The sequence below is a fragment of the Chaetodon trifascialis genome, chromosome 2 (genome assembly GCF_039877785.1).
Source record: "Chaetodon trifascialis isolate fChaTrf1 chromosome 2, fChaTrf1.hap1, whole genome shotgun sequence".
NCBI lineage: Eukaryota > Metazoa > Chordata > Actinopteri > Chaetodontiformes > Chaetodontidae > Chaetodon > Chaetodon trifascialis.
In genome coordinates, this window is record NC_092057.1 from 20,026,726 (window position 1) to 20,048,258 (window position 21,533).

The 21,533-nt window shown below is 43.5% G+C and overlaps 1 protein-coding gene across 2 annotated transcripts; it reads right to left on the minus strand.

The window, feature by feature from the left end:
• Nucleotides 1–1,959: 1,959 nt before the first annotated feature.
• On the minus strand, nt 1,960–21,073 carry LOC139338920 (transcription activator BRG1). Of its 2 annotated transcripts, XM_070974275.1 has the most exons (34): nt 20,969–21,073; nt 20,155–20,408; nt 19,461–19,593; nt 17,976–18,506; nt 17,754–17,852; nt 16,573–16,831; nt 16,234–16,360; nt 15,938–16,111; nt 15,658–15,831; nt 15,393–15,566; nt 15,255–15,302; nt 14,471–14,601; nt 14,170–14,227; nt 13,984–14,093; nt 13,576–13,723; nt 13,284–13,447; nt 13,117–13,183; nt 12,835–12,945; nt 12,013–12,255; nt 11,798–11,911; nt 11,510–11,617; nt 10,602–10,688; nt 10,340–10,386; nt 10,078–10,244; nt 9,743–9,906; nt 9,204–9,431; nt 9,009–9,086; nt 8,670–8,888; nt 8,253–8,515; nt 7,271–7,379; nt 7,077–7,178; nt 6,406–6,538; nt 5,955–6,094; nt 1,960–3,948 (listed from the first exon to the last, which is right to left on the minus strand). In XM_070974275.1, exons 2-34 carry the CDS (start codon nt 20,368–20,370, stop codon nt 3,913–3,915), a joined length of 4,962 nt encoding a protein of 1,653 aa, XP_070830376.1. In that variant the 5' UTR covers nt 20,371–20,408; nt 20,969–21,073; the 3' UTR covers nt 1,960–3,912. The 2 variants fall into 2 exon arrangements, with proteins under 2 accessions (XP_070830376.1, XP_070830384.1); XM_070974283.1 differs by lacking the exon at nt 20,969–21,073 and having other exon boundaries at nt 9,171–9,431; nt 20,155–20,403.
• Between the last annotated feature and the right edge of the window lie 460 nt (nt 21,074–21,533).

The window sequence follows — 21,533 nt, forward strand, 5'->3', positions numbered from 1 at the left end:
TCCAGTTACAAAGGCAAACCTTCAGAGCGTTGTGTCCTTATCATCCACTTCATATCACCACTTCTCTCTCTTAATGTCAAATAGAGAACAGGCCTCACTGCGTATACTACTTTATCTAATACTGACTGTGTGCCTGCGGTCTGTGTCTGTTTTCTGCCCCTCACAACATGTGCTCAGCCATGTGAAAGTCATGTCCAATGTCTCAGGGCCAACAGATCTGATGAATACACACACACACACACACACACACACACACACACACACACACACACACACACACACACACACACACACACACACACACACACACACACACACACACACACACACACACACACAAATCCTGACCATAACCACTTCTGGCCTAAACCTAACTCTTACCAAACTCTGAACCCAAGTCTTCTAAAATAGTTTGACTTACATTATGGGGACTTGTGTTTTTTCCCCATGAGGAAGGCGAGTCCTCACATTGTGACTGTATAAACAGATTTATGTCCCTACAACGTGAATCACACGAGCCTGAAGGACAGTTGTGATGATAGTAATGATAATGGTGCCTAGATTCCAGCAGGCATAGATGAAATTAAAGTCAAAACATTAGAACTGTATTGTGTATTGTCACACAAAAAAAGTCTGTCGTTGGTCGTTGTTACTCCTTTACATTCAGTTTGGGTTAAGAAAAAATCAGTTGTCCAAACAAAGCCTGAAAATATCACACTGACTGATGCACTTCAGTGGACAGCGATCCGTCTTATCAGCAAGGCTCATGTGAACGTGACATGTGCTTGCTGTATTTTCTCTTTTTATTTGTAGTGGCTGTGAATGAAGCCTGAGTCTTTGGCTGCTGCTGGTACCTCAATGTGTACTGTTTTAGGACCTTGGGAGCAGCTGCCTTGCCCACCCGACACATGTTAACAGCTGGTTTTCAATTACTGAAAAGATGAGGAGTTCCTAGAATTCGAGTCCGCTTCCCTTCCTTTCCGACTTCCCTGTAAGGAGCAAACACGTCTACCCTCAACACAGACCTCTCTGTCGAGGTTCTGTTGAAAACCACACACTGTCACACATTCAAACATGTGCCGAGTTCCCTCCTCCAAAACACTGTCCATTCAAAGCATTTCTCTCTGTGCCAGCCAACCTCCTTACAAAATAAACACAAATATACAGAGTACAGTAAGGTTGTTCATATCATCTGGATGAAGAGTTTCTGTACTCGTTTATTCGTACAAACTAACTGAGACGTGAGGCGAGGGAGATGTTGATTTCATATTTTGTGTTATGTTGGAGGCACTAGGAGGGAGGGAATTAGGTCAAACTGGGTTTTTAATTCACTTTTGAGGAAAACTGTTTACAATCATGAGATGTTTAAAGGTTGTCCTGCTGCATGGGCAGCAGTGTCATGACTGACTGACCTGTTTGTACGAGACCTCCTCCTATTGGTCAAACAGAGACATTACATCTCACAGATTTAATAACAGAAGATTGAGCTGTTGTGGGTTTATTTCGGCCTAAATTTTAAAGCAAAGCTTAAAGGCTTTTATTATCCTTAAAGGATCAAATCTGAGAGTAAAGTGAAAGTCACTGCAGCAGAACTTTATACGACCTTTGACCTGAGCTACCTGGTTCGGATTCTTTCCCATTTACCTCCAGCTACTAGGAATATAACAAATGCAAGTAAATTCATCTGGACAAATAAAATACATCACATGAGGGCTGTAACTGACAGTTATTTTCATTATTGATTAATTGGCTTATGAGTGTATAAAATGTCAGAAAAGAGCTTTTAGTTTAACTGTCTAAAACTCAAATATAAACAAAGAAAAGCAGCAAATTCCCAGATTTATGGCATTTTTATGGAAAAAGTGACTTAAATCATTTATCAATAAAGCCACCACTTAATTTCCTGTCGGTTGACCGATCAATGTCGTTTCAGCATTCCATCACGCAAATGACAATATCCACTTTTGCTGTGATTTATTTCTACGTTTTGAGTTCCAGCAACAATGACACAACAGCAACAACACAGACAGATCCCAATAATTTAGTGGAGAAAACGTCGATGCTTTGGTTGTATGTTCTTCACTCTAGTTACCCACCACAGCACTGAACTTTGCGAGCTGTACACACGTGCACTGACATTATACTCTAAAAAATACCCTATACAGTATATCCAACACCATACAGCCATGAGGCATTCACAAGCAGAGAGGAGCAACTGTCCCTCTGGTCCTTTGTCTTGAAATCAAAAACATAAAAAGTGCAAAGTACATTGAACATGTTCTGAAATCCTAAAATCACCACACAACAACTGAAAGAGAAGCAATTAAAGTTACAGTACTCGTTGATGAATTACCAGCTCATAATTCTTTAAGTCTACAATCAACAGTTAGAAGTGCTTATATTGGAAGTGAGATGGGAAAGCAGCAGCAAGGTGGAGCAGGTTGTTTGTATACTGTGCCATATATACAATATTAGGAGAGTGAACTGGACTCAACTCAACTCCATTAAACCTCAGTCAAATACCCACGGTGAGTGGCTAAAGAGCTTCTGAGAAGTCTGGAAACACCCAGCAGCCACAGCAAGCGTGTTTTCCAACTCACACAGCGAGCCCCGGTCACAAATATGTGATGTACACACACCTTGATAATCACAGAGGCTCCAAAGTGGCTGACTGCTGTTGCAACACATCACCACAGTGAAGCAGAGGTGAAACATCAGGTTTGTTTACATGTATGTCCAGAGGGAAGGCAGGTGAAGGTAAGGTAGTAGCTTCACGCTGGGCAAAAACACAGCTCCGTCTAAAAACATTTTCTGTTTACATTCAATGTTTACTTCGCTTCACAGCCAGATCTACCTCCTCAGGCTAGCTCAGGACTCATTTTTGATTATGACTGATAAGAAAAAACCCCCACAAAAACAAAAAATCTGGATAAAAACAGGCTTCATAGGAAACCTTGTGACTTGTTTAAACAGCACTTCTTATAGACTAAGTTAGTTGTAATGGCAACACTTCACTTTTAGCCCAACTATTTAGCATTTATTAGCAGTATTAAAGAATTTAACAAATTATTTATTACACACAATGTAGTTGTAAGCAAATATGAGCATGTATTAGTATGTTTGTTCTCCTGTTGGTCCATAAACAGATAACAACTGACAATGTGCTAAAGATGTAATAATATAAAATAGGTCCTCACAGGAGAATCTTATTAATTTACATTAATAAACAAGTAAAATGTCCTTAAAGCTGTGTACTACTACATGATAGCATGTTATCAGCCATTTATTAAAGGTTTATATACTTATTATAAATGCTAAATATTGGGACCTGAAGTAAAGCATTATTGTTGCAGGTGTTGCAGTTACTTAAGATGTGTTGACAATGTTCTTTCTAAGTTGAACTGAAGGGGACTGAAAAAGTATATATAATAGCAAATTTATCTTGGTTGAAATTATCGTAATATATTGAGCTAATTACTGAAATAGGATTAGAAATCTCTTCAAACAGCACTGAAATGTACCAAAATGAAACTTATCTGCAGTGTGGTTAATTGAGGTTAACTGAAGACAACAGTCTCAGGAATACTTTTCAAAAATTCTCTTAAAGCAGCAAACAAAGAGAAAAAGCTCATCTGATCCTGCTGTGCCAAGACTTTCCCCAACTGAGCCTCAGCAGACAAACAGAAAAGGTTTAAAGCGTCAACATGCACGATCCAGTTAATGTGTGTATTTTATATTGTATGTGTCAAATAATAATATGTATCTGTTGCTGTATTTACAGTATTGCAAACCTCCCTTCTATTTCAGTCCTCTGATATCTGACTGAGGGTGGATGGAGTTGACAGATGGCATGTTTCATTTCATCTACATGTGATGCTCTTTGCCCCCTTCTCTCCAACATTACAGCACAGCTCAGGACTCCTCATCAGTGGCACTGGGGGAGCGCTCCTGGAAAAGAGAGAAAAGAGAAAAGTATAAAAACCTGAAATCAGTCAACAGCAGTGATCTAAGAAGTATTCAAATCATTAATCATCAAATAAGAGCAGCAATACCACAGTATAAAAACACTCCAATACAAGTAAACCAGTACGCTGTTGTTCAAGATGGAGCTATTATTTTGACTGTACTTCATATAGTTTTGTTTCGGTAGTTCAATCTTTAACAATGGATCATAAATTTAGAAGCTTTAAAGCTCTTAAATTAATGTAATGAAGTGAAAGGTACAATAATTCTCTCTGAAATGTATAGTGGAAGAATAACATAAAATTGAAATAATGAAGTAAAATACTTCAACATTATACTCAAGTAAAGTACTTGAGTAAATGTACTTAGTTACTTTCCACCCGTGGTCAACAGTTTTTAAGTAATCCTGCAAACCAACGAACAATTAAAGAAGCAAGCAAACCAAAACCATCCATCCATTATCTATACCGCCTTGCGGGGGGCTGGAGCCTATCCCAGCTACAATGGGCGAGAGGCGGGGTACACCCTGAACCCGTCGCCAGCCGATTGCAGGGCCACATGCAAGGACAAACAAACATTCACACTCACACCTACGGACAGTTTAGAGTCATCAATTAACCTAATGAGCATGTTTTTGGTCTGTGGGAGGAAGCCGGGGTACCTGGAGAGAACCCACACATGCACAGGAAGAACATGCAAACTTCACACAGAAAGGCCCCGCCTGACCCGGGGATCGAACCTTCGAACCTTCTTGCTGTGAGGCACGCACACTACCTGCTGTGCCACCGTTCAGCCGCAAACCAAAACCATCTTAGCAAATATAATGAAGAGAAATTGTAAAACATTCTGCACGTCTGAATCTCTGCATGATGTCTGCTAAGGTCAAGCAGGTAGAAACAAAGCGAGTTCAGCTGTCTGTATCAATCATTCGTTCCCTCCTCTAAAACACATTTTTAAAAAATGTAAAAAAAAAACATCCTCCATCTCTGAAAGAACATAACATTTTTTAATTCAGCCAAGGATCACAGTTGTTGTTGTCTGGGTGTTTGCATAGACCTCTAAATACCAACTTTGTGTAGTTGTGTTAAGACGAGTGCTGTCAATCGATTAAAATATTTAATCGCGATTAATCTCATGAATGTCATAGTTAATTCGTGATTAATCGCAAATTAATCGCACATTTTTATCTATTCTAAATGTCCCATTAATTATCATTTTAATACTCTTATCAACACAAAAGTGGATAGCCTTGCTTTGTGCAAATGTTTTCTATTGAAAACAACAACATGCAGCGTTATTTCACACTAACATTCTCACTTTGAGCAGTCATTCACATTTGAAGTAACAATACACACAGATAACTTTGGTCTTGTCAGTCGACCCATCTGGCAACTTTTTGAAGCTAAACTTTCCATTCAGAATCTTGTTCGCATCCAATTCGGCGTTTCGCACTTGACATCCACACAAACCAGTAGCCACTCTGTTACAGCTAGCGAGCAGGCAAGACCAAACATGTGCGTGGGGCGTGCCGATTGTTTTGTTTCCAGTTTACAATCGGATCCTGCAGTTTTTCTTGCGTCACTAGCAGTGGCCACAGCTTATAAAAAACTACAAGTTCACTAGGTCACAAAGAGCGTTAATCTCGTGATAAAAAAAATGACGCCATTAAAATTGATTTGCGTTAACGCGTTAATAACGCAATATTTTTGACAGCACTAGTTAAGACTAAACTTCTTTTGCCTCCAGAGTCGTGTGGACAAAACTATGACAGCTGTAAAAAGTGAAGTTTTCTTCTACTCAAACTGTTTCTGGTAAGGACACACACACAGACACACACACAGACACACACACAGACACACACACACAGACACACAGACACACGCGCACACACACACGCGCGCGCGCACACACACACACACACACACACACACACACACACACACACACACACACACACACACACACACACACACACACACACAGTGAGTTACCTCTTCCTGCTCATCCTCAGAGTCATCATCACTGACTACAGGCTTGGCTCTGGTGCGTCCTGTTCGTCTGCTGCGTCCCTTCCCTCGATCTCCACCTTTATCCTTCCTTCCAAGTCGGATTTTCACTTTCACTGAGCGAGCTGGAGACAAGCGTGCACACAGATACACACACACACACATTTATGGCTTTAATAAACTAAGAATAATCTAAAGCATGAACAGACCTTTTAGTATTATTAAGACAGTGTAACTTAAGAGTTTTTCTCAAGTGAAAAACGGTCAGAGAGAAATAAGACATCATATCTCATTCTAACCACCAATACAGTAAAACACAATTAACTAAAAGTAATTTAACAAAAAACAACAAATTAGCACTCAAAAACTATTTCAAACCAAACACAGAAATAAAAAAATGACTAAACATTTGCTCTTCTGCTGCAGACATGCATACTTTCAGACTCTGATCCTTCCTCCAGCTCCTCCTCCTCTTCCTCACTCTCCTCTCCTTCACTTTCCTCCTCCTTCTCGATCTTTTGCCTCAAACTGGTGAACACTGACTGGAGGACGATGGAGTCTTCATATATCTGCTCACATGAGAGAAACACAGGACAAAACAGACCATTATTATCAACACTGTGTACGTACAAGTAACGCTCCACAGTTCATGCATGATTAGAGATATTTCAGTCAGTCAAAAGTCATCTGCCATACATGATATAGGTATGGTGGCCCTGAGAGCTCAACACCATGCAACTTAAGACAAGGAGAAACATCTTTGTCTTCTAATTTGACAAACATGCAGATTATTTAGAAAGATGCTGCAGCGTGAGAAAACACAACCAAACAGAGAAATGCTGCAAGCGGCACAGACATCAACAGAAGCTGTTTCCAGGGGACTCTAAAAAGTGATGCACACAGCTGGGTCATGTTTGTTGTTGCCATGGTTTGTGAAAGTTAAAAGTCAAAGTCAAAGTTTTTGCAATAAAAAAGACAGACCCAGTTTTAATTTCTAAAAATCAGAAATGGCGTGTCTACAACTTTGACTGAACAGTCTCAGGTAGAGACGAGGACAGCAGGTATTTCCTGTGTTCATGAGTGAATACTGCACACAGTGAGTCTCACCAGGGATCCCTCCAGGTTGAAGGTCTGAGCATTCTGGAAGAGCAGCATGACGTCTCTCTCCAGGTCACCCAGACTGCGGTAACGATGGCCTCGAATCCTCTCCTACAGTGACAACACAGCAGCAAGTTACGCGCCTCTGTTAACCTTTAAATCTGTCAATAATCACTGCGACCATCATGTTTCTCTGATCTCGCCTTGATCTTCCTGAAGTCCACAGGCTTGCGGATCAGTTCGTAGTACTCTGGCAGCTCTTTTCGAGAAGGCAGCTGGATGAACACCTCGCTCAGCTGACGCCCGCTGGTGCTGCAGGAAGTGACATCATCAGGATGAGACAAAAACATCTGAAAGCTCCCCATTAGTGACTGACTTCATAGTATGAAAATTCTCTGTGATTTGGTTAAATATAAACACTACAGGTGAAATATAAATGGTAGGTATTCATAACCACGCCCCATGCTTTCATATATAAAACACTGTCAGCCAATATCTCATCCTCATAGTACGATTCAAATTTAGTAAGAGTGTTTCTCCTGTTTGTTGTTGGCTGGGTGATACAGGGTTATACTAATTTCACACTAAGTTAATGTGAAATTTGATATGGTGAATAATTTTATGCTGATTAGGGTAGCATGACATTGCAAAGCACAGACTGTATATAAGATGTGAAAACACATGCTTAGCCACTAATTAATAACAAACATGGTGCTATTTAGTTCACTCATCAGCCTGTAATGATATATAGCGGTGTCCATGTATTTGATGCCATTTGTGTGACATGTCATGGAGAACTTTACCTATATACAAGACAATATTATTTAGAAAGTTTAATTTAGTGATAACTGTGTCAAATTAAATTGATGAGAGCAGAACAAGTGTTCACACTATGTTTACAGCTTATGGAAAAAACTAATTATTTCAGGAAATGCGACATCACTTCTCTTTTGACCTTAAGTGGGACTGAAACTAACAAATGATGGTCAGATTTGAACTTCATCATGCAGAGAGCGCACAGAGAAATCTAGTAAGGAAGTAACACACTGAAGCAATGAATGTGTAACTATTGATTTATCACTTTCCAGCTGTGCTGCACACATGGTGCTGAGGCCTTTAACGGGCCTCACACTCCTCATGTACTGTGTGTTCCACTCATTCTGTGGTACGGCTCGTTTCTGCTACCTGTCTTTATACTTGATGACAGCGTCCACAATCTTCTTCATCTTCTTCGTGAGGGCCGGGGGGTTGGGGGAGAGTTTCTCAGCGGGCGGTCGTCCCCTCTTCCTCTGCCTCTTCCCATCTTCATCTTTGTCCCCTCGCCCTCGCCCCCCCGACGAAGAGGAGGGACCAGGGAGATCCAGGTCGCGGTCCCGCTTTCTCTTGCGGGTTGTTTTTTTGTGCCTTACCTCTTCCTCCACCTCCTCCAGTGTGCCCTCCTCTATCGCCTGCGCGGGAAAGACAGACTGTGACATTAAATGAAGGTATTTAAATCACAAAACAAGAGTCAACACTTCTTTCCAGAAAGCAAAGAAGTCTTATTTTGTATTTCAAATTGACATCTGCGTCTCAGCCCTGCCCTTTCCCCATGAGGTGAACGACCTTGAGCCACTGCTTCTCGGTCAGTGAATCGCTGTAGTCCACCTCCTTGCGCTGCCGAGAGCCTCGTCCAAACATTTTCTCCTCCTCTTCCTCGCAGGTCAGCCGTTCAACCTCAGCGTCGTCCTTCATGATCCAGGTGGGCAGCTCGTCCTCCTCCATCAGACGAGGTTTTCGCCGCGGGTTGCGGGCCTCCTCGCGACGCCGGTCTAGATCCATTCGCTGAGGGAGGGAGAGGAAGAACAAAGGGCGAAGAAACAAGTACGTCCGGAGAGGATTTTGGTTGAGTTAGTCTGTAGGGGAGGACTTTTATGAGCTATAAATGATCTTCAAAACACTGACCATGAACTGGTCGAACTCCTCCTCACTCCTGGCAATCATCTGGTTGACTGTCTCATCATCTGGCACCTCGTCCTCCTCCTGAATACAGCAAACACGCATTGGCAAGCAGCGCATAAGACAGCTCACTCTTTAAAATTGTGTGTTGCTGGTGCTCGCACACACATTCATGCGTAGACACACTTCCTGACCCCAGACCTCGTCTTGCTCCTCGTGTTCCAGGATGGCCTGCAGGAAGGCTCGGCGCTCGTGGCTGGAAGACTTCTGGTCAAACATGCCAGCCTGGATGACCTTCTGGTCCACGTTTAGTTTGTACTTGGCAGCAGCCAAGATTTTCTCTTCCACACTGTTGACAGTGCAGAGACGCAACACACGCACCTCATTCTGCTGACCGATACGGTGGGCTCGGTCCTGAGCCTGCAGGTCCTGGAAGGTCGGGAAGGGGAAAGAGAATTAGCATCAGGTTTGAATGTTAGAGGAGTGGGTTTCCTGTTGCTTTCATACGAGGAGGCAGAAGTCAAGAAGATCGTGTGCTTGAACTTTTTATTAAATCATGCTTTCCTTTTAAGTACAATGCAAAATTTAAATCACAAGCTAACAAAGGTTTAATTAGCGACAGCTGGTGGCTGGGCTGCTGGATGTCTACACTGTGTTCATGTCTATTGTTATGTGTATGGTTAAGTGTTCTGCAGACACTGATGCTGTCTATTGTAAATTAAAACAAATGTGCATCACACCTGATGTGGGTTCCAGTCAGAGTCAAAAATAACTACAGTGTCAGCAGACTGCAAATTGAGGCCGAGGCCTCCAGCTCTTGTGCTCAGGAGGAAGATAAAGTACTCTGACTCTGGGTCATTGAATGTCTTCAGTAGCATCCCTCTATCCTCAGCCTTTGTAGTGCCTGAGATGTAAGACAGGTGGGAAAACAGAAGAAGAGGATGGAAATAAAGGAAAAAACAAAGTAAGACAGACAGTCGGTAAGCAACAAAAGTTTTGTTAAAGAGACAAAAGAATGAATGGAATATAAGAATAAAGGACAAATTCGCAAACACATAGCAGTTAACGGTCTCACCATCCAGACGCAGATACTTGAAGCTGCGATAGGCAAAGTAGTCCTCCATGATTGTCATGAGTGAGGTCATCTGACAGAAGAGCAGCACTTTGTGGTTTGTGGCTCTGAGCTTTGGAAGGATTCGATCCAACACCTCAAACTTTCCTGACGCCCGATACAGGTCAGGGCTAACAGCAAGAAAGATGGATTGTGTGACAAGGGGTACAAATTTGTGTTAATGTGTGCGTGTGTCATCTTGTCCCAATGTAGAATTACCACTTACCCCTGGACTATCCCACCAGAGAATCCTAAATGTTCAGAGAACGATTCCTGTGAAAATGATCAAAAATCTTTTCTATAACTTAGTCACATACAGTCAAACACATTTGTGGCCTTAAATCAAAGTCAACCTCATCTGAAAAGAGAAAAAAAGGAGATTTTCTGCTTCAAAGCCTATTTGCTTTTAAGATTTTACACTGGTCTGTAATGCTAACAGGACAATGCTATCTGCCACACAGTGAAACATGGAACCTCACACTGAGTACCTCTATTTGCTGGAACATATAAGGGTGGTTGCAGATCTTCCTCAGCTGCATGATGGTGTTCATCAGCGTCTTTGTGCCTCCTTTTCCCTGATAAACACAAAGAACACAACGGCCATTTTATTCTTTCAGTCAACATTTATTCATAAAGCGCCATTCAAGGACAGTCACTCTCTAGACTTGACATCCATTAAAGCAATAAGGATTTAATGTGAGAGCCGAGGACCTCACAAGATCCAATTTCATGCTCGTATTTCATGCTTGTCATCTTGTGAGGCAGCTTGTTTTCCTGTTCTGTGAAACTGAGTTAATTACAGTATAGAGAACATTTTCCTAAAAGTGCCTCATGAATGTCAAATTAGCAGTTCAAATCTTTTCTGACAGTGAAAGCAAAACTTCTGGCACAGATCACAGTTTATATTCTAGACCTGCCACCTGTTCTAAATCTGACCATATAAAACATCTACAGTGCAAAAGATGAAACATCTTAAATCAAACCAATATATGCTTGTTTTTTTGTCTGACAAGTTATATCTTCTCACCAGGCAGGTTTTATGGAGCATTTCACTTGTTTCAGGCTTTTTAGTCCTTAATTATCTAATGAGACATTATAACCTCTTAACGAGATTTGATTACTGGGTCTGAGTAACTTAATGCTTGAAATTGGAGCTTCCAGAACTGTAAAGCTGTCTTGATAGAAGTTGTCATAGTTTTTTTCTATGCAGACAAATGCACTAGTGTAGTCTGATCATACTTCTTGTTGGAAAAATAAAGAGACAGAAGGTGGGCACATACATTTCCTAAAACATAAACCAGACAGACGAATTACAGAAATTTGTATTTTGGTGTCGTCGACCTAAAATGACACTGAAACCTAAAACCCCCCAGCCTTCCAGTGTTTATCCTCTCACCTTCTTGTCTTTCTCTGATCCGTCAGTGAGCAGGACCCCCTTGGCCTGCATGTGCCTGTACAGCACCCTCTGAAGAGACGACATGTCACACTTGATCACATATTCCACCTGAAGGAATGAAAGAAGTGGACGGACAGAGACGAACAAAGGTTCAAAGACATCAGCTGATTCAAGGCTGGAAAAAGACACGTCAGTTCGTCTGGATCGTTCTGTGCTGTGTGTTTGCTTGTGTGTGTGTGTATGTGTGTCAGTTTATCTGCTGTGTGTGCTGAAAGCAGTGAAACATGCCTTCTCTGGAAGCTGTGCCTCCACTTCCTTCTTTAATCTGCGTAACAGGAAGGGCCGAAGTACTTTGTGGAGACGACGGATGATAAGGATGGTCTCCTCTTCGTTAAGGTCCACCTGCCGTGTAAAAGAAAGAGAAACTTCAAAAAAGGCAGTGGACGTCCCGATTGATGTCAACACTTTTTTGTGATGTGGCTACAACCAAGCCTTCTCTCCACCTTCTCTCCAGTCATGGCAAAAGGAGCGTTGAACCACTGCTCGAAGGTGCTGCAGCTCTTGAAAATGGTGGGCAGGAGGAAGTTTAGCAGCGCCCAGAGCTCAGGTAGTTTGTTCTGCAGCGGCGTTCCCGTCAGCAGGACTCGCCGCGGGGCCAGGTAATGGGTGTTCAGGACCTGGGTCAGCTTACAGTGATGGTTCTTCATACGATGGCCTTCGTCCACAATCATGTACTTCCAACGAATCTGGGGAGAAGAGAGGAGGGGAGTACTTTTGGACAAAGCTACCACTATCCTGTCTCACTGCATCCAACCCAATGAAAGACAGGAAGTGGTCATAAGGAGGATCTCTTGTCCAGTTTGTCCTCATGACTCACGCTGGCTCAGTCCCAAGCCGAAGCCTTGAGCCTCCACATGGAGAAAAAACTTGAACTACAACACCCACCTGTCAGCACAGTCAGGAAGCCTACATGACTACATGAGTGCATAGCAGCATGACGGCCACAGAGGACAGTGGGAGACTCGGTATACAGGCAGTGTCAGTGTGCAGCAGCACCTAGGAGAAAGCACTGAGACGCAGCACAGGGGGAGGTCAGATTGGCCAGGATCAAATACTTTTTAAGGACTTTGGGGATTTGGGAAGTGGGAGCTGACACACAAAAACACACTGAAACCGCAAGCAAAATCAAATGATTAACAAACAACACATAAAAAGAAACAGAATGTTGTTGTGTACATGTGCAGAGGGGAAGCATTACACTGCGGCTGCCTGGGTGTGCTGGTGTGTGTCCTTCTGCTTGTGTTTACTTGTCCATCCCGTCTCACCTTGGCCAGCACTTGTTTATCCTTGATGATGTACTCGTAAGTGGTGAGTAAAACGTTAAACTTTCCACTGCGCAGCTGAGGGACGAAGGCTCTTCTGGCAGCAGGAGACCCCTGAAACACGAAAAAAAAAAAGAATATAAAACAAAACAAGAACATAAAGGTAAAGTAACTTGAACATCTTGAATATCAAAATCATCTTCCTTAATACAACATTATATGAAACACACGAGAAAACAAGACAATTAACAAGTGAATTTGGGTTGTGCAGCTGCAAAAACTCACCTTGTAGGACACTTTCACGACTGTCGGTGCCCACTTGTCAAACTCATACACCCAGTTAGAGAGAGTTCTGTCAATGACAGACATTTTACAATTTAGTCATGTTCGTGTAAAGAACTTCATGACTGAAGGAGGATTCAAACATATATAAACGATGAGCATTAACTCACGAGAGGGGTACAATAATGAGGTAGGGTCCATTGAGCCGTTTGTGCTCCATGAGGTACGTGATGAGGGCGATAGTCTGGATGGTTTTTCCTAGACCCATCTCGTCCGCCAGGATCCCATTCAGGTTATTGTTGTAGAGGGAAACCAGCCACTCCAGACCTTTAATCTGATAGATGAGGACAGGATAAGCAAGCAAGTCTGTCAAGCATGACAACGTATTTTTATCCCATGTCAAAAGCGTCTTCGTGCATGGCAAGAGAGTATCATGTAACTGATCTGGTTGTGCTTGTTCACCTGATACTGTTTGAGTTGTCCATTTATTAACAAACTGGACTGTTTCTCCACCTTCTCTGTGACAGCGTGAGCCACAGAATAATAAGACTGCAGCCCTCGGGCAAACGCTGCACCACTATATTCATCATCCACATCCTGTTTAGCATTTCTGCAGAGCAAAGAGACAAGAGCATCACTCAAGATGGCCGGTTAGCTCAGCTGGTTAGAGCGTGGTGCTAATAACGCCAAGGTCGAGCGTTCGAACCCCATACGAGCCATCATCTCTTTCCCAAATTTGTGTTATCTTAAAAATGGTGTGAAATAATTTGGTGGGAACCTTAAAAGCACGTGCATTTTTTTGGGGTGGTCCTGTGAACATAATTGATACTAGAACTATTTTCAAGTAGAATATTCAATATATGTCCTCACTCGATGATGTGTCGGACGTCCACCTCTGACACGTCTTCGCTGTCAGGGTCTGTAATCTTCTTCTTTTCCTCCACCGGAGTAGAAGATGGTTGAGGCTCGTCCTCTTCCTCCTGCCAGACAGACTGGTCAGTGATCAGAGCAGGGAATGTGAAACTGGCTTCAAACATGTCTTTCAAAACAACCCACCTCCTCCTCTTCCTCCTCCTCGCTGTCTTCACTGTCTGAGCGGGGAGCCACCTCATAACTGGACAAAATACATGCTGAAATTAAATGAACAGCCCCTGTATCTGTATTTGATAGCTAAAACTTCTCTACCTTTATTCGAGTAGGATTTTGAATGCAGGACTTCTGCTTTTAAGAGAGTGTTTTTACTTTGCTGTGCCGGTGCTTTTACTTCAATAAAAGATCTTCCATGACTAAAAATACACCTCTTTTCCACACATGTTCATACACACAATTCACTCTTCCTCTCTCCAGCCAGTCTCACCCAGGGTTCATCTCCAGCCAGGTCTCCAGCTGTCCAGCTTTAGGAGCATCCACTCCTGTCAGGATGTTCCCACTGTCTACATGGATGACCTTCACAGGCAGGTCACTCATCTGACTCGTCTCATCCAGAGGCTGCAGGGGAGGACAGCTGGTTGCTTAGTTAGTTAGTAAGTGAGACTGGTTTCATTTGACTGGGTTTAAATTACATGAGACAAAGCATCAGATGGTGAGGCTGTTCGTTTAAGTGCAATTCACATCAGTGATGAAAACGTTGCTGCCGTCTGGCCAATTTAACACCTTTTACACACATTTTATTTTCTCTCTGAGGTTTTGTTTGACTGTTAAGTTTGCCATCCCAAAGGTTGTCACCTGTGACAGATTTACACCTGTTGCATCAATAGGCTTTGAAATATGTGTGTATAATATGATGGTTAATGAAAATGTTGTACAGTAATTGTGAACATAAAATCATCCTGGAAACAAAGAGCAGATGCAGATTCTGCTTTTTGCCATGACTGCACTAAAAAGTAAAACATTACCCCCTGAAGCTTTGCGTGAAATTTGATCTATGCTGTGTTTTAAAGGAAGTCTCTATAGAGATTACAGAGAGCTGCAAAACAAAGAATCAGGTTTCCATTGTCAACCTAGTAAGTTAAAAGAGCGAGTGTGTATTTTAATAAACAGAATCAGTGACCTTCAATATCTGTTTTAACTACTCACTGGAAAATATACACAGTAATGTTTAATGTCTCTAAAGTTCTACCATCACTGCTACATCTGCTCACCTCTCCATCAGGGCCCATGGAAGGAGTCTGACCCTCAGCAATCTCCAACTGCAAGACAAGAAGATGTCAACGATTAAACTTTCTAATATCGGAGGTGCAGACTGTGCTTGCATATACCTCTCCTGCTGTTTTCCATACCTTCTTCTTTTTCTTCTTCTTCTTCTTCTTCTCCTTGAGAGCCTGCGCCGCTTTGTGAGCTCTGACCAGCTCAGTGAGGTTGGCGACATACTCGTCAGTTTGCTGCAGTAGGTAAGCCAGACGCTTATCCTTCTTCTGGTCAATCAGTTTACGATAGCCCTCCTCATCCTCAGCCTGGGAGGATGGACACATACACAGTGTGTGTAGGAGGGTGTGTATAGTGGTAAGTGTGCATGTGTATGCTTGTGTAACTGTGTCTTCATACCATAAGCCTCCTCATCCTCTCTTTCTCAATACGCTCATTCTCTTTCTTCTGCTCCCGTTCAGTGTTAGCGTGGTAGGTCGCCACGGCTTTGGTCAGTTTCTGCATTTTGCCTGTGATGGAGCGGTGGTACTCTTTGAAGTCTTTGGCGTGCTGCAGGATGCTGTTGAGGTACTCCTACGATTAGAGTGCAGTACAGGTGAAGGACAGATAAATAAGGACAAAACAGAGCAGAAAACACATTTAACTTTTAATGTTATGGCAGATAACAACTGTCCTCTACCTGATGTTTTTGCCTGCGTTTGCGCTCTTGCTCAATCTTCTGCTGTTTTTCCAGTTTCTCTGTGATGCGGGCCTCTCGCAGAGACTGACGCTTGCTTCGCTTGTAGGCCTTGGCATCAAGGGCAGTCTCTAGAGCCGTGTCACGGCGCATACACACCACCACCTCTTGACGCAGCTGTGGATAGCGGAGAGAAGAGACAGATAAAGAAACATGGACTCATCATTAACACCATCACAGCATGCAAAAATGTGAAGCTGTGAAGTTTACAGATGAAGGTGAAAATGTGAATTGCATACCTGTCTCTGGAAGTTAAGCAGGCGGAGGGCTTTGAGCTCTATTGTAGCTTTGGTACGAAGATCACCAGCCAGAGAGCCCGGCAAGTTCTCCAGCTCAGCAATACGATGAGTGATACGAGCCTGTAACCTGAAGGAAGCCAACAGTACTGAGCTGCAGTTATTTCCTTATGTATTATTCTTCCTATGTATACAAGGAAAAAAATGTAGTAATCATGTACTTCTTTTTGAAGGTTTTGAACACAACCATATTACGGTAACCTTAATCCTGCAGATTCATATAGCTGAAGTTAAATTCAAAAAAGTACATGAGATGGTGGAAACTGTGCATCCCAGGCACACCTGTACTCCCTCTCCTGCAGTATCTCCACAGGATCGAGGCCGCAGGGTTTCTGGATGGGGGTAATGCGGTTCTGCTTGGCGTGGTAAGGCATCATGGGAGTAGGCTGTGCTGGCTGGCCCGGGGATTGGGTCTGTGGAGGCATTACCGGGGAGGCAGCGGGGGGCACTGATGGGGGGGCAGGAGAGGGCCGGCCTGTGGGCTGAGGGGGAATGAGCTTTTGGGGTGCATTGGAGGGGGCTGCTGCATTCACCATGGGGCCTGGAGGGAAGCGAAGTGGGACAATATGTCGAATGTCATCAAAAATCTGTAAATGTTTATATATAAATGTTTCTCTTCTCAAGCAACTTTTAAACCACGGGACACTAAAACCTAAAATCTTCTGTTACGCAGGAAGTTAGACATTTTATGTTTAAAGGTAACCTGTGGAGTTTATGACCACTAACAGCACTATGGAGTAAAGCTATTTAAAGTGGGTCCTCAAATTGTTTGTATGGTGCACACCTGTGAGGACACACATGCAGGCACTGAGACACACATGCCGTTGGTTTTGTGCCTTTCTGTTTAGCAACAATTGGTGGTAGAAAGGTGCCAAGCACCAGCAAAGACAGGGAAGAAGACGACTGCTAGCAAATAAACATGGATGTAAACAATGCAGGATTTTAAAAATATGAAAAATCGTTCAAAAGTTTTCTAAGAAAGGAAATGTAGTCGGCAAGTTTGTTTGACCTCAAGGAAAAACCCAACACATTTTGGTGAGAAGCAACAAACACATCATGTACGAAACACCTTGCTTCCAAGAAAACTCCACAGGGCACCTTTAACAGTTTGCTTGGAATAAATTACAGGATACGTAATAGACCACAGGATGAATGCAAGAATCTGCTGGCAATGAGTGTCTTTGTTATTACAGTGTATTGGGCCAGGACCTGTGGTGTGAACATCATATGAAAGCTGTTAACCCTTAAATTCTTAAATTACAGATGTAATAAAAGGTCAGAATCAGCTTCATATATTGGCATATGCTGTTCTAATCCTCTCAAATGATTACTTTTCTTCCCTGAATGAGGGATAATAACTGGAATTTTCTAATAACAATGCTGGGTCACTACAAAGAAACTCACAATAGTTCAACAGCAAAACAGGCTGACAGGTTCACAAGGCCTTCAGCAGCACCACATACCTTCAGGCCAGGACTTGGGAGGTCCGTTTGGGTTTTGTCCCTGCATCCCAGCTGGAGTACCAGATGGGCCTGGAGGAGGCATGTTGGGACCCATCATTCCTACAGAAACAATAAGTACAGGTTCTCTAATGTCTAAAATCCAGAGTTAACTACACTATGAAGATTCAATGTAACAGACAGGTATAAATATTGGAATTCCAGACATTCCCCATGCATGCTCACCATGAGCTCGACTGTAGCCTGAGCCCAATGGCCCAGGCCCTGGTCCTACTGGTCCACCCCCTGGTCCACCTCCAGCTCCAGGAGCCAGGCTGGGCATGGGCTGCTGCTGCTGCATCCCAGGCATTGGCCTCTTCCCCTGGACAGCCATCTGGAGGTGGTCCGGCAGGGGCTGCCCCCGGGCCAGCATCTTATAAGCCATGATCTGGGCTCTGAGTTGATGTAGCTGGTTCTGATTGAAGGGAGTAGGCCCTGTCGGACCTCCAGATTCAAGGCCAGATCCGAGGGTGGGGACACTGGAGCCAAGACTGGATCCAGGGCTGGGGCCTGGGCCGGAGCTAACTGGAGGGCCAGACCGGTTATTGGAACCTAGAGTGTGCTGATCTCCACTGGGGCCATCTAAAGGTGTAGAGGCAGAGCCGGGACCACCAGAGGAGGAGGAAGAAGAGGATGATGGCATAAGAGGCCCAGAGGGAGGACCATTTGAAGGGACAGGGCTGGAGTGGTCAGAGCCCCCTAAGGGAGAATGGTAACCTGGAGGACACAGAGAGAAAGACAGACAGGTCCATGACAGGGCACTGGGTGGATGCAGCAGACACTTACTCACCTGGGTGAGTAATTCGACATTTTGCGAAATATGTGTTTGCTTTCATGCCTGGCACACTTCTCTTCCAGGAGTTCTGTCGTCACTGTGAAGTTGCCAGACAACTGGCAAGACTCCAGAAGGTTACTGCATGTGACCAAGAAATATTCCAACACGAACTCCCGTAAAAACACTCACTAAGGTAAGATAAGATATTCTTTATTAGTCCCACAGTGGGAAATTTCCAAATTACGCTTCAAGTCAATTCAATTAAGCAAACAAAATACGTGAGCTTTGCAGGTGCTAGCAGGTGGAATATGTTCCCTTTGGATGGACCCTGGCTAGCTGTTCCCCCTGTTTCTAGTCTTTATGCTAAGCTAACTAGCTGTAGCTTCGTATTTACCATACGGACATGAAAGTAGTTTGGATCTTCTCATCTTACTCATAGCACCAACACAAATAAACTGACTGACCAAAATGTCAAAACTGTTCCTTTAACAAAAGCCTACAGCATAGCCAGATAAACAATGAGTTATTCTCTTACACTATTCAAATCTCACCAGACTGTTATTGCATCATTTGTTTTTATCTCTGATTCACAATACTAAGTCTGTCTGCCTGACTGACTGTCTCGTGTTATTCCCTCTGCCCCCTCCTTACAACCGGCTGCATGCAGAGGCCACGCTACAAAGTTGGTTCCCAACTGTTAACACTGCCTTTGTGACTGAGCTGCTGATGATTTCAGGATTTTCAGATTTAAAGAGTTTCCGGCTCATTCCATAGCATATGACTAGACCGCATGACTACACCACTGCAGACGTGTCACACTAATAAGAACACAACTTATGTTGCACAATGTTAGAACGGATGAAATTGTGTAAGAGGCATCTATGTAGGATGCCTACCTTGCGAGTGCTGGTCTAGAGGACTGGGTGGGGGGCCCATTCCACTGTGCCCGCCCTGCCTCATAGGCAGTCCCTTCATCTGACTGAAGCGGCTCTCCTCACTCATGCCCTTCTCATGCATGCTCTCCAAGGGCTGCAGGAGGAATTCACATGTGTTAAAATTGAACTGTCAATTCCTGTGTGGCAGGAATGTCAGGAGTTGATAGAGATGACAGCGACAGTTTCAGCACATGTCAGTTAGACTTTTCATCATGTGTGGATTACTATGCGGCCGCATTTATTAAAATGTGTACATGTTACAATGTAGTGGAAGCATGTCCCGATTATAAAATAGTAAAGACATAAAGAAAATGTCTTTAACTTTTCTGTACTCAGGATAAACTGATAATGAATTGAAAACAGATTAAAGTGACTGTGCAGTCAAAAAAAAAATATATATAATATGCAAATCTGCCTTGAAAGTCCACAGTTAATGAAGTTTTATATTTTACTCCATGCCTTCCAGCTGCACGGTACAGTCCACAGATCAACCCCTTTCTGTATGAATGGGATGTTTAAATTCCTTGATATGCATAAATAACACACCAATTGTGGGATATGGATTCAAAAGCAACTGTAACTCTGTTTCCTAAAGGAGTGGAATTAAGAGTGGCGGTGTGTCTCAGTGGGGCACTGGGTGTTTGAAAGCCCTTACTTTGTGCAGAGGGTGCATGCTGTCCTGGCCATATCCAGAGGGCCCTGGCTGGGAGTGCCCAGAGGAGGGAGGGCCAGGGCTGGGGCCCATCATACTGTGAGAGGAGCCAGGGGAGGGCCCCGGGCTGGGGCCCAGCATGGCCCCAGGGGAGGGACCGGGGCCAGGGGAAGGACCTGGGCGAGGGGTGCCTCCCATTGGGGGATCAGGTGTTGACATCGCCCTGGATCTCCTGCTCCCGAATGAGCAGCAGGGACCTGACAGAACGGAGAGACATGACAGAGAGAAGGTGGGAGGGAGTGACAGCCAAGAGGAAATTTGCAAAAGTGTGGCAATGCACTATATGCAAGAATTTAGTGGTGTCAGTACACAAACCTTATAAAAATGTTCTGACAGTGAAGGTGCACATCTTCCTTCAACTCTGCATTTCTGCTAAGCAAAGTGGGTGCACAATCTTTGCAGACATGAGTGAATTTTGTCAAACGCCTTTCGGATGAAGACATTCTCCTGCTGCGCTGCACCAAATCACCCGTTGCAAGCATATGCAATCGCAGCTGCAGCGTCTATCAATGCACTTGCACTGGACACAGGCAAACAGTCTCAATTATGCACATGAGCCCATGCTACTGAGAATTTCCTCACTCAGACCATGAAAGGGTGTCTCGTTAAATATAAAAAGGGGAATGGCGGACTGCTTGTGCGACTGACCTACCCGCATCAACAGGACAGGCAGTCCTGGCTCAATTTCTGCGCTCCCGTGTTTGTATATGTGGGAGATAAAAGCAACCGCAGCAGTTGTCGCAATTAGTCCACTCACCCTCTTTGTAATCTGCCTTCAAGCGTTGATTTGTTTCACCGACGTGGCTCGCGCGCCCCCTCCACCGCTCCTATGACCGAATGTCTAGTCACGGCTGGCCGGCAGTGCGCATGCGTGCGCAGCGACAGCCAGGCTTCGCTCACGCTGTACATCAACTGTAGATTGTTTGACTTATACAGAGTTTGTAAACAGTCCTTTAGAGGTATACTCAAAGTTTACCTTCATTACACACCTGAAGGAATAGAAGAAAGCGAGTATGCAAGATTTTTTTTATCATGCTTAAAGCAAGCATTTTTAGAAAACCTTTCAATGCTAAAATAATCAAATCTTTAACTTTTCCCATTTTATCGTATAATTTGTGTCATTAATTGATATGCGTGTGGCTGATAGATCATGATGAATTGGGGTTTAGGAACCCAGTAAGGATAATAATTGTGCAACATATCTCAGAGTTCTGCCAAACATCACCCACAAAATAAGAAATACACACATCACTGAACTGCAATGATCAGCTGCAGTACTTCTTCTTTGGACTTGTAAAACATCATATAAACTGAAGATAAAC

Excerpts from the sequence above, each read along its gene's own strand:
- LOC139338920 (XM_070974283.1), bottom strand. The coding sequence starts at position 20,370 with ATGTCAACACCTGATCCCCCAATGGGAGGCACCCCTCGCCCAGGTCCT. Across the intron at positions 18,507-19,460 it reads TCTAGACCAGCACTCGCAAG|GTTACCATTCTCCCTTAGGG; the intron begins GTAGGCATCCTA and ends TGTGTCCTCCAG. Across the intron at positions 16,361-16,572 it reads CTGCAGGAGAGGGAGTACAG|GTTACAGGCTCGTATCACTC; the intron begins GTGTGCCTGGGA and ends GGCTTCCTTCAG.